Source organism: Sinohyriopsis cumingii, chromosome 12 (assembly GCF_028554795.1).
Source record: "Sinohyriopsis cumingii isolate HCF-2022 chromosome 12, ASM2855479v2, whole genome shotgun sequence".
NCBI lineage: Eukaryota > Metazoa > Mollusca > Bivalvia > Unionida > Unionidae > Sinohyriopsis > Sinohyriopsis cumingii.
This window is the reverse complement of record NC_142972.1, coordinates 14,723,345-14,736,528: the sequence shown is the minus strand read 5'-3', so window position 1 is coordinate 14,736,528 and position 13,184 is coordinate 14,723,345. Positions and strand designations below refer to the sequence as shown.

Genomic DNA, 13,184 nt, shown 5'->3' with positions numbered 1-13,184 from the left:
AAGAGATTGCATTTATGACCAGAGTTTGATTAAATTTGGTAAATAGGCTGATACAGTCTAGATATTGGGTGATTTTTTTTATGGGTGAGACCTATGCATCTAATATGGAAGTTTCTTTTACCTCTGAGAGACTTTTATTTAAGGATTCCATCAAACTTGGTAAATTGGGCTATGTCATTGAGATATTGGTTGAGTATGATTATGAATGAAATGCATATTAATCATATGACAATGAATAACAATCAGCTGAGTTTATCAACAGTCAAGCAACTATATTTCTGATCATGTTTTGATAAAAGCCTAATAGTGATCACACTGTGGCCATCATTCCAAGGGTATTCAAAGTACATGATTCTCAACTAGTAAAATCTGGCTTCTAGGGATGGACCATGGTAACAGTTTCTGAAACTGATTTTAAGAAGACCTACTTAAAACATATTTAATCCCTGACTTTATTAACTCATTATAATACTTCTCCTTTAGTATCATAGGTAGAACATACATTCTTTTATAATTTTAAGTACTGTATGCCCTGTCACAGAGACCAACATTTTATTGCCAAGGTTACTTATGTCAGAATCTATTATTTTTGCATTATAAAAGTAATGGCTTAGTGATAACTGGGAACACCAGAGGTGAGCTATATACACCTTAAAGTACTCCTTTTGATTCCTACTAGTGGAGAACAAAACAAGGTTAGTATCATCCACATTAAATGTAAAAAGCATTTATTGCTAACATAATTTGATTACCAATCTGTCTGTCAGTCTTGCCATAATACTTTGGATTACTTCCAGTAAATTTTTCCAGTATGCTTGTACTTTTAGTGTATGGACTCAACCTGAAGTCTTATTTAATCGTAGTTAATAAAGTTATGTTATTACAATGTTATCTTTTATTATATTCAAGTGACGTGCCAAGGAGAAGTGTGCTATTTTTAGAAGCATATATAAAATGTACTGAAAGGAATACAATTATCAGCAATAAACGTAATGAAAAATGTAGAGATTATTCTGGAAAAATAACTGTGATCTGAGTACATATAAAATAAACTGTCTGAAGCTAATGCCGCCAACTCCCAATTCCATTATCTGTTTCGTCAATGCAATTTAAAATACAAGTATGCTGCATGGCAGGAAAGTCGGTATATAAAAATCTGTTGAAGCTTGTGTAAAACTTTCATTTAAATAAAGCATCTCTGACCCAATTAGAGTACAATCATACAGTGCACAATCTCTCACCATAATGCCTACTCCGAGTGACTGGGGATAACAGACAAATTTAAAATTTCATCTCAGGTTAATAAATATGGTATTTTTGAGAAGGTGAAATCATCAGAAATAACAAATTAGCAAATAAAGTATACTCGTTTTCATGGTTTTTACTCATAGCAAGTGCAAACAATTTATTTTATTGCCTGCACACAAAAAAAGAATTCTCCAAAAAGTGAGCATTTTTTGTACAGTGTATACATGTTTATTTAAAACAAATCCGGTAATGGAAAGTTTTGGTGGGTTAATTAATGAAGCAGTCGCTAGAGAATATAACCAGACTGTTCTTGAGGCATAATTTCAAACGTATGTGGTATATAAAAGGAAATTTTGGGGAAATGTGCCTCGGCCAATCCAGAATTTGCAGCTTTAATTACTCAGAATTTACAAGTGTGAGTGTATGTCTAATCCAAAAGCCATATTATGTGTAAAGCTGATTTTTATTCATGTGAAAGTGAAAAACAAAAGGTAATGGTAACATCTGCCTCCTTACTTTTCAGAAGAAATCTATAAGGACAATGTACCAAGAAAATCAGGTATTTATTCCTTTTAAATGTCTACCTGTATTAGAATTTTGTGTAAATCATCTAAAAATATTGTTTGTATGACTGAAAGTTTACAAAAAATATTTATTTTTCTCTAAAAAAGTGAAAAGTTAAATACAGTACTGTATATACTTTTTATTTTTATTTATTTATTTTGCAGTTCTTTACTACATAGTTGGATTGTGCTGGCATTTTTTGTCAAATTAATATTAACTGATTTTTTAAACAGTGGAAGATTACAATAAAGTCACAAATGAAGATGTTTATGCAGGGGGTATGGGTGCTACAACAGCCTGAACTGTGAGTAACCTAAAAAACGTCAAATGTTTCTTTTAATAAAGGGTGGGATGGGGGTCTTTATTCTTCAAACAGAAAAAATCACATCTCATCTGTGAAGATACAAGTATAAATTTGTATTAATCTTTTCTACTACTACATTAATTTCATATCCAAAGGTATCAAACAGGTTTTATACTATTTTGTAGCAGTAATAATAAAAACAAATTGCTGGTTACAGGTAGCGGTAGCAACGATATTTATATCGAGTATATAGTTGCTACCGAAGGAATCTGACGTTTTGTCAGTAAAGTACCTTACAATAAATCACCTGAATGTACTATAAATATATGTATGTTTATTATACTGATAAGGTGATTTCGTGTTGTCACAGATTTCGTTGTATTTTATTGATAAAACCTAAGACTGTGGTTGAGGGACTCAAGGTACTAATTCCGTTCCCATAGTAAACCTATTCAAACACCATGATATTAAAAATTCAATAACTTAAAATTTTTGAGTGCTCATGATCAAACTTATATTTATCAGTATAAATTACACCTGGACGTCAGCTTCTGTGTAGAGGAAAGGATACGAGCCGTGGCATTTTCTGAACCTGCATGTGTTTGAAACGTGCTTTTCAATTCCGCTTTAAAAGTCAGGTGCTAATTTTAGTAATGAGTGTTCCAAACTCAAGACTGTTAAAGGACTGAAATTCCATCAATAAAACAATGTCTCTAAAAAAATTCACATACAACTATATAGGATAAGCTCTCAAAAGATTCTTTTTCTTACAACATAACTCACGAAACGAAGGTAAGTACCACAATATGAATATTCTTGGCACATTCTATATTTAGATGCATACAAATAAAACCTCTCCCGTGTGAAACCCTCCATGATCCTCACGTTTTATGGATTTTTCATGAAAATATTCTCTGAGCCGTATCAAATTCTTACCAGTAACGTGTAATTTAAAAGAAAATCCAAATGGTTTCCTTTGCGCAGGTTATCAGTTAAAATTTTGCCTCTATTCATGAAATTATCCAATCAAAATCAAAAGAATGGGATCCCCGCAAAGATGGGTAACCTCTCTATACAAATATAGTAAGATGGTGGCACTCGGCTCGACTGAAGCGCCCTCTATTTACGTTGTTATCGATACGCTAGTCATACGTATAATGCTGTCAATGTACTGTATAGTAGCACTTTTTTAATATTTTAATATTTAGAGAAATATACCATGGAAAATCACACTTGGGCGTGATTTTAATTGGGTAGGTGATTCAACAGATAGGAGGGGTCCTTTAACAACAAATGATCTTAGATTTAAACCTGAAATGGAATATTTTTTAAAATCTCATAAACTAACAGACATATATAGAAAACTGAATATGCTGAGAAAAGAATTCACGTATGAATATAAAATAGGAGAAGGAAGTAGACTTTATAAAAAATTTTGAACCAATTTTGATAAAAAATATATATAGAGATGCAGGAATTATAGATTTCACAATTTCAGATCACAACTTTTTAGATTTAGAAATAAAACATAAAAATAGATGGGGTAAAGGGGAATTGAAGCTCAACTGTAAAGTTCTAGACGAACCAGAATTCGCCAAAGAAATTAAAGAAGAAATAAAAGAGTTTATAAATAAAGGAAATAGGGACATCATCGATGAATGGGAGAATCTAAAGAAAATTTTCCAAAAAAGCATTAATATATTCAAAAATGAGATCATTCTGACTTAAAATGGAAAAAGACATAATTATAGACTTACTTAAAACTAATTTAACCGCAGAAAGAGAGGAAAATTTAAAAAGGAAATTAAGCAAAATATTAATAGATGAGAAGGAAAAAAAAAGGAAAAGAAATTAAAGCGGGCAAATTTACATAAGTATATAAAAAAGCAGAAGGTTTATATAAAAGAAAAGAGTTAAGGGGGGGGGAAGAAAACTTTAAATAGTCTAAAAAATAGGGAAAAATGGAAAAAGTTCAGACATATCATCAGAACATAAAGACTTATGTGATGATTTCATCTCGACAAATGAAATAACAAGTGTCATTAAAAATTTAACAACAGGGAAATCGCCAGGTAGAGATGGACTCACCGCAGAATTCTAAATTCTGTGGTGAGTTGTCGCCTATACTAGAATGGTTGTACAATAATATATTATTAAAAAATGAAAAGATGACCAGCAGTATGAGGGAGGGAATAATTACCTTAATATACCAAGGGAAGGAGGATAGGGAAGATCTAAAAAATTGGAGGCCCATCTCCCTCCTTAATATAGACTATAAAATTCTAAGTAAGATTTTAGCAGAATGGGTAAAAAAGGCATGGATAAAATCATTAATATAAATCAGACATGTGGAGCTAAAGGGCGTGATATTCAAAACAATATTTTAAGTATCAAAACAATTATCGAATATTTCTGGTCAAAAAGATGCTATGGTACTTCTTGACCAGGAAAAAGCCTTCGACAGATTAGAGCATAACTATATACAAAAGGTTTTTTAAAAAATTGGATTTGGAACTAACTTCCAAAAATGGACCAAAATCCTGTACAATGGAATAACTTCAAGTGTACAGGTAAATGGCGCCAGTACAGGAAAATTTGAAATCCAAAGATCGGTGAGGCAAGGCTGTCCCCATCTATGTTACTATACGTAATAGCGGACCGCTCCGGTGGCCTAGTGGTTAGAGCGTCCGCCTCGGATGCGGGAGGTCGTGGGTTCGATCCCCGGCCGAGTCATACCAAAGACTTATAAAAACGGTACTAACAGCTGCCTCGCTTGGCGCTCAGCATTAAGAGGTTAGTGTTAGGACTGGTCGGCCCGGTGTCAGGATAATGTGACTGGGTGGGACATCATGCTACATGTCTGTAGCATGATGCTCCAGTGCTAGACATCACTACAAACTGCCACAATGCAGACATCGTAGCGATATGACTGAAAAATTAAAGCTATGTTAAAAAATCCAAATCACATCACATACGTAATAGCAATAGAAATTCATAGCATAAAAATACGACTAAATAAACATTGAGGGTATCAAAGTTCCAAATATAAGAGAAGAAGTAAAAGTGCTTCAACATGCAGATGATTGCACAAACTTCATTAGGGATTCCAATTCCTTCAAACACCTTATAAAGCACATGTGTCAAACTCAAGGCCCGCGGGCCACATCAGGCCTCGCGTACAATTATATCCGGCCTGAGAGAGAATTTGAGGCAAAAATATTTTTTAATGGCCCTGCGATATACAGTGCAAATCAAATTCCCTAATTAGCAGCCTTGCCAAACATCCAGCTCTGACAAATTGGCATAAGAGCGAAAATGGGTATGCCAATGATCTTTTATTATTAAAACTTTTTTCTGTTTTAATTTATATTGATGTTTAAAAAAGGTTTAATTTTCCGCTTATTGAATGTTTATCCTGTTCGGCCCGCAACCTTACGTGTGATTTGAGTTTTGTCCTGCTGAGCGATTGAGTTTGACACCCCTGTTATAAAGGAATTTGAAAACTTTGGTAAGGCTTCGGGATCCCGAATAAACCATGAAAAAACAGAGATTCTAAAAATATGAAACTGGAGGGGAAATCACTCTGGGTTACCCCCACAACAAATCAAGGAAAGGTCAAAGCTTCAGGAATATACTTTGGCCAAAACTAAAAAAAGGAAAATTATAACCAAATAAAAAAAAAAAAATGAAAATGAATATCTGGGCACTTATGCCACAATATCTTATGGAACGGGCCCAAGTGGTCAAGACGTACATGTACGTCAACATCAATTGTATTACAAAATCTTTAGACTTTAAAAATTATATTTTAAAGATTTTAGACAATCAGATTATAGACTACATATGGAATTTCAAAACTCATTACATAAAAAAGGAAACTATTTATGAAGCAAGTGAAATGGGGGGGGGGGCTAGCAATTCCTAGCCCGCTACTTGTTAAATATACAAACATTATTAATAGATTCAAAAGTTTAAAAAACAAACCCTGACATACTGTGGGAGGGTCTTTATATATATTGGTTTGGCCTATCAATGAGGCATAGAAAGGACATTTACCAAAACAACAAATTAAGTACACTATTAGAAACACCGCGAAAACTTAGAGAAATTAAGGAAATTCTAGTTAAGTATAGGGACAGAAAAGATCTATGGGACCTAGAAAGGAAAATTATTTATACATGGATAGGGGAACAAATCACCAATAAAATTAAAAGCACGATAGAAATAAAAAACGTACATGTAAATTGGAAAAGAGCGTGGGGAAAATGGGTCAAATTAGGCTCACTTAAGATACAAAGCCTCTGCTTCAAATAAATGCATAATGCATGGTTGACAGGAGAGGTCGCAGTGAGGCGGCATATGGTCAGAGTACCGCCGAAATGCCCACTGTGTAAAAAAAAAACAATTTTTAGCAAGATTCATACTATAATATACTGTGAGAACAGGAAGACTAAACGACAAAAAATAATCAAAGAAATTAAAAGTAAAGAAACATACAAGACACAAAACATTCTATATTTAGACGGAAACTTCGACAAAAAAAAACTTTGTATCAGATTACTAATTACATAATCGACACTATGACAGCATGTGGACAGGTAATCAAAATTGGACGTAACTAAACTGACAAGACTCTCTACTAGGGCTAATCAATCCCTTTACAAACCTTAAGGATAACAACATGGGTATTAGAGAGTGAAGGACAGGGTTCTATATGGAGCAAGTACGATTGATGATGTCGTCAATGGCTTCGGAGCACAATAGGGTACCAGGGTACAAAGGCTAGAGCAGACACTTCCGTTGAACAAGACGAAAGCACTATACAAAATGCCATTTACAGGGGACGATTTTTTCATAATTATAGAATATATAAAATTGGAATGTTTTCTGCATAATTTGAGTGTGCAGATTTCAAAAATGAACCCATCTTTATGATATCTTTTCAAATAAATTCACAGAAAGCATTCAAACACATGTATCGTCCACCATTCTTAATATTGGTCTTTGGCAATTTTTAAAAATTCTTGACCTCATGTTATTTCCATCTGAAATATGCATATTTCTTACATATATTTTATATAGAAATTTTTTGTGAACATTCAGCTTTAAGAATAAATTGACTTTTTATATGTTCCAGGTAATTCAAAAGCCCCCCCCCCCCCCCCCGTGCCTTTTTATCAACCCCGCCCAAACATTTTTGCATCAAATACTATATTTTTGAGTCATACACAAGTTGAAATTATCTTTTCAAATAAATTCACAGGAAGCATTCAAACACATGTACCGTCCATCATTTTTAATATTGGTTTTTGGTCACTTTTTTAACATTTTTGACCTCGTGTTACTTCATGCTGAAGTGTTGTGATGTGATTTGGATTTTTAACGTAGCTTTAACAATTTTTCAGTCATATCGCTACAATGTCTGCAATGTGGCAGTTTATAGTGATGTCTAGCACTGGGGCATCATGCCACAGACATGTAGCATGATGTCCCACCCAGTCACATTATCCTGACACCAGGCCGACCAGTCCTAACACTAACCTCTTAATGCTGAGCGCCAAGCGAGGCAGCTGTTAGTACCATTTTTGTAAGTCTTTGGTATGACTCGGCTGGGGATCAAACCCACGACCTCCCGCATCCGAGGCGGACGCTCTAACCACTAGGCCACCGGAGCGGTCCTTCATGCTGAAAGTTGCATATTTTTTACATATGGTTATATATAAATGCGTTGTGAACATTCAGCTTCAAGAATAAATTTACTTTTTCTATGTTCCAGGTACTTCTGAAGACTTTCTGTGCCTTTTTATCACACGCCCCCTGACATTTTTGCATGAAATAGCATAATCATGAGTCATACCAAGTTGAAATTGTACATTACTCTTAAAACCAATAGTGCATATTCATTACAGTGTTCTTGTACATATATATTTATCTGAAATCACAATTTAGTAAATAGCAATTGCTATTTTAGAATTTAGTTATCATAAGATATATTTGGTCAGTTTTCATATCTATAAAATAAAATCAATGACAAAAGGTTTTCCAGTAAGTTTTCATTACAGTAAGTCAGGATTTCTACAGTGTCAACTTAGGATGGTGCACATTAAATTCTGGATGTCCTAAATTTGCAATAGTTTCATAATAATTCTGACCATTGTTTTGAGCAATATTACATAGTTTATGAAGTAAAGACAATTGTGGTATCAGAGACAGAGAAGAAACTGGCACTGAGTTGGAACTCAAGAAATGTTTATGATTATGTATTTGTTTAAATGGAGAAATACTACAGATCGATTCTCTATTCCTTGGCTTATGATGACAATATTCATATTAATGTTCACAAAAAATGGTATGACAATTTTAAATGAATTTGTTTTCATTCTTCAAAATTCTGAAAAATAGTTTAACTTTTAAATTTTTCCGTCCCTACAAAACATGAACATTTTAATTGTAATACCAGTGTCTCTAGATAAGAATCGTAAATAGAACAGATGACTGACATTGATAATATCTCAGTGATCACAACCACATACATATTATAAATACGTCTAGTATCACTGAGTGGTGAGTGATACTCCCGTCGAGTCTCTAACCTCGAAAATATATTGCACAAAAAAAGTTGTACAAATATTTTGTAATAAGTTTTTGTATAATGAATGACAGTACGTCTATATAATCCGACTCCTTGCTATAAACGTCTGCCTTTTCATACAATCAAGTTTTCGTGTGTTTTTGAACCCAAATGATGTCGTATTCTTGTCATTGTTTACAGTTTGTACGTACCCATGTGCCGGGAAGAGTTACCGTTCTTGCTGGCATGGGTGACCTTTGAAAAAGACGTCATTCGTGGGTTTTCCGTAAATATTCGCACACATTTAAACATATCCTCGTAAAAAGAACTCCAAAGTATTTAAAAAGTAGGCTTAGGTGAGCGTATATGCTCGTTTATTTAGTTTTTCAGCGTTTCGAAAAATTCGTTTTTCGTTTTTTTCCGCTGAATAAGTTGTAGAAATAGCCCAGTGTCATATACGCTAAATATAGACATTTGACCTTTCAACCATGAATACATTCGGATGTAATAATGTCGGCTTTTTACATATTAAAGCGGAGAAAATATCGGGTGTAATGAGGTTGACATTTTGAGAAAACGTTAATAATGCTAGCCAGTGCCCTCTAGCGGCGTCCCCTGTTGCTAAAAATGTCCGCGAGACAAGAATGCAGTATTTGTATTAACAGTTTTAAGAGTCCTAAGCTACTCCCCTGTCACCATAGTTTCTGTTACAAGTGTTTGGAGGATTATGTAAGTGTTAACCTTAGCAATGGTCAATTTCATTGTCCCCTTTGCAGGACATGTGTGGACTTACCGAAGGTAGGTGTCTCCGGTTTTCAGACAAACTATTACATCGATATCGAATCCACTGAAAAGTTTCCCTGTGGCCCGATGAACGTGGCATGCGGAAGGTGTTTGGATTGCGAAGAGAATTTATGCAAGACTTGTTGTAGTTATCACGAAAAATCCAAGACGTCGAAACACCATAAAATATGTGATTTGGGAATCTTGGATCCTGAAATGAAGGGCAAGATTAGAAGAAGAATATTCTGTGAGGAACATGTGGAAGAAGAAATAAAACTGGTTTGCAAAACTTGTAATGTTCTCATTTGCCTATTGTGCAAAGCTATTCATCACGAATCCCATGCCGCAAAAACCTTAGCTGACGCTGCAGCTGAAATTAAAAGAAAATTAGAGGCCGAGTTGAATCAGTGCATAGAGAAACAAAAACATTTAGATGTTTCCACAGAAAAAGGCAAAGAGCTTGAAGCTAAGATAAATAATGCAGAGCAGGAAGAAATGAAAGCAGCTGTTCAGCAACATTTAAAATTGCTAACAATTCTAGATCAGGAAGTTGTGAAAATTAAGAACAATATCAAATCTGTTTATGACAAACTTCGAAAAGAAAATGCCAGTTTTTCAAGAGACGTAGAGAACCGAAGAAAAATATTATCTTGTGCTAAAGAAAGTGCACAAAAATTAGTCGAGCAAGGTACATATATTGACATGATCAGGAAAGGTCCGGATGTTATGCAGAGTCTTTCGGGCGTTAAGTTAAGCACCAATCCAACAACACGCCTAGATCAAAAGTTATTTGCTCCAGCGGAAATAAAATCCCCTGAACTTATTCGCTTGTTTGGGACGATGAAAGATTCAACCGAAAAAGATCCTGTAAGTATTGATTTTCGAAGCTTTTGCTAAAGTATGTGAATAGAAGATGCGTAGCCCCATTACCTTACCTTTTGACAAAATAGGCCATGCAGACCTTTCAGACTCTCCTTGACTGATACTTTAGGATTTGACTAAAGGGAAATAGTTGATTCGAAAATCAGCATCAAATCACTGAGAATATCAAAATCTCAGCAGCAGAGAGGGTGGACCCAACTCATTTTAGAAGCGTCGTCGTTGAAAACTAAAGCCTTTACGAAAACTAAAAAAATTACGCCGATAACGTGAAACCGAAGCCTCTAACTTTCGAGAGCCTCTCCCGGAGTCTTTCCAAGATTCTATCTGGTTGGTTAGGGTTTTTTTTGGTTACTTTTTTGTCGTCTTTTTTTTTTTAGCAGGTATGCGCGCGCGTTTACCCACAGTGATACTTTATTACACTCGCACCCTCTCCGCTGCTGTTAATTAAATAAAATTATATCGAGTAATGGCACCTGCGTTGGAGTCTCATGCAACTAGATTAGCTCGAGAACGACTAGAAGCAATTAAAAATATATTCCACTGAGAGATTCTGTTAAACAAAAACTACAAGAACGTCAAGAATCATAAGTTGAATTTGTAGAAAGTGCAGAACAGTTATTTAAATCTGTCACAACGGTTACTAAAAGAGTTGCAACGGCTACTGAACATCTTCTTCCGCCAGTAAAACAAACCGCCAAACAAACTGAAAAAAAATAGCAGAAAGAGCTAAAAAAAAAAAAAAAAAAAGATTTTACGAAAACTTCCACCCTGATGACTTACAGTATCATATAAGACGACCAAGAAATTTTGCCGACAACGCCAAAGTAGTGAATGGGGTCACTTTACGTACAATGGGAATTAGCATTAAAAAACACCCTGGGTCACTTTACGTACAATGGAAATTTAACATGGCGAAAAATCGTGGGTCACTTTACGTACAAGGGGAATTAACATGGCGATAAATTGTGGGTCACTTTACGTACAAGGGGAATTTAACAGGGAGAATAGAGTTTGGGGTTGTTTAGGGGAATTGAATATGGGATTTTTTTTTTTAAAAAAAAATTTTTTAAAAAAAAGGGGTAGGCAATTGAAAAGTCATTCTCTTTTCGAGAAATATGGCTGGCCCTGAAAAGGGCCTTTGGGTTTTCTTCTTCTGCTTCTAATTTCTTCTTTTTCTCCACCAACTTCTTATTTTATCTCCTACACTCTTTCTCTTCTTTTCTTTCTTTTTTTCTCCTCCTCTTCTTTCTTCTTCTCTTCCTCCTCTTCTTTCTTCCTCTTCTCATTTTCTTCTTCTTTTTCAATTTTTTCATTCCATTTGCGTATTCTTATCCTTTCCTCTTCATCCTCCTTCTCCTCCTTTATTTCCTTCATGACACAACTTATCATATCCTTTACCTTTCTTAAATTGTTAATTTCCATTTTTACTCTATGCGGACTATAAGAATAATGGTCTTCATTAAGTCGTACTAGCATTTGTTCTATCATTCCCAAATTGTCAAGGACGTCTTGCAATGTTTGAAATTTATCGAGGTGGTTCGAAGCCATCTTCTCTGTAGAATGGTTTGAACGACGAATACTGTGGGTTCTTATAATTAAAGCGCGTACGTGAAGGAAAACATCCCCCTAAAACATAAAATTGATCTTACCTAGATCATGACCAAACAACGCGCGGACGTGAAGGAAAACATCCCCCACTTTTCTCATTTCATATAATATAACCCAAACTATACTCTCCACATACGCTAAGAAACAATAAAGAAACCCATAATCTACTATTCACACCAACGTACGTGAGCAGTTACAAACACAAACACCCAAACACATACATTCTCACTATGAATAAAGAGTTAGTGTTTATATTCACACTACTCTACCTACACACATTGGCAAATAGATCGTTATTTCTTTTCTAGAGTATTGGGTAGCCCTGAAAAGGGCTGTTGGTTTTTTTTTTTTGAACTCCAGATGCACCTATCTAATGGTTGCACCTTCCTGGCCTGGCGCCACACACGCATCTTCTTCCCCAGTCTTCTTTCACCTTTCTTCTTGGGAGTGCAGAGGCAGGATGTGTGGCTTCAGAATCCCAATTTTCGCTCTCTGGGATTCTGAAATTTCTTCTTCTCTCCTTTTCCTCCTCCTCTTCTTTGTTTCTTCTCTCCTCTTCTTTTCTTCTTCTTTCCTCCTCCTCCTCTTTCATTCTTGCTTCTTCGACAATGGCCTCCGCGGCCAGTTCATTTAGTATGCGCCTGGCATATTCCAGGTACATCTGGAGTTCTAACAGTTTCACAATTCTGGTGTTCATTCTTCTGGAGGTGTTGATCAATCAACAAGGGTAGCTAGACTGCCGAGCGAGTTTCAATTTATACTGAAAGCGCGAACGTGAAGGAAAACATCCACTAAAAAACATAAAATTGATCTTACCTAGATCATAACCCATCAACGCGAGGACCTAAAAGAAACACTCACTCACTTTTTTATGCTGCCCATCACTATTTTAAAATTTTTTATTAACCACTTCAGTAGACTATCCACATACGCAAAGCAATCCAATCTAACCCCTAATATACACCTCAAACACCAAAAAAACATTATTTTAATCTGCTATCCACACCAACTTACTTAACCACTTACAAACACAAACACACAAACACATACCCTCACATTTTTTAAAAAAGAGTTAGTGTTTATTTTCACACTACTCTACCTACACACATTGGCAAATCGATCGTTATTTCTTTTCTAGAGTATTGGGTAGCCCTGAAAAGGGCTGTTTTTTGTTTGCTATGGCATTATTTTTTAGTTTCTAAGAATGCGATGTCCTCTGAGGAT

The 13,184-nt window shown here is 35.0% G+C and overlaps 1 protein-coding gene across 1 annotated transcript in view; it reads left to right on the top strand.

Annotated features, from left to right (window-relative positions):
• The first annotated feature begins 9,553 nt into the window (after positions 1–9,553).
• Positions 9,554–13,184, top strand: part of LOC149786027 (E3 ubiquitin-protein ligase TRIM71-like) — a 69,973-nt gene continuing 66,342 nt past the window's right edge. The window contains exon 1 of the mRNA XM_089976315.1: positions 9,554–10,337. Coding sequence (XP_089832441.1) covers positions 9,558–10,337 — 780 coding nt within the window. The 5' untranslated portion in view covers positions 9,554–9,557. The remainder of the gene's footprint in view (positions 10,338–13,184) is intronic.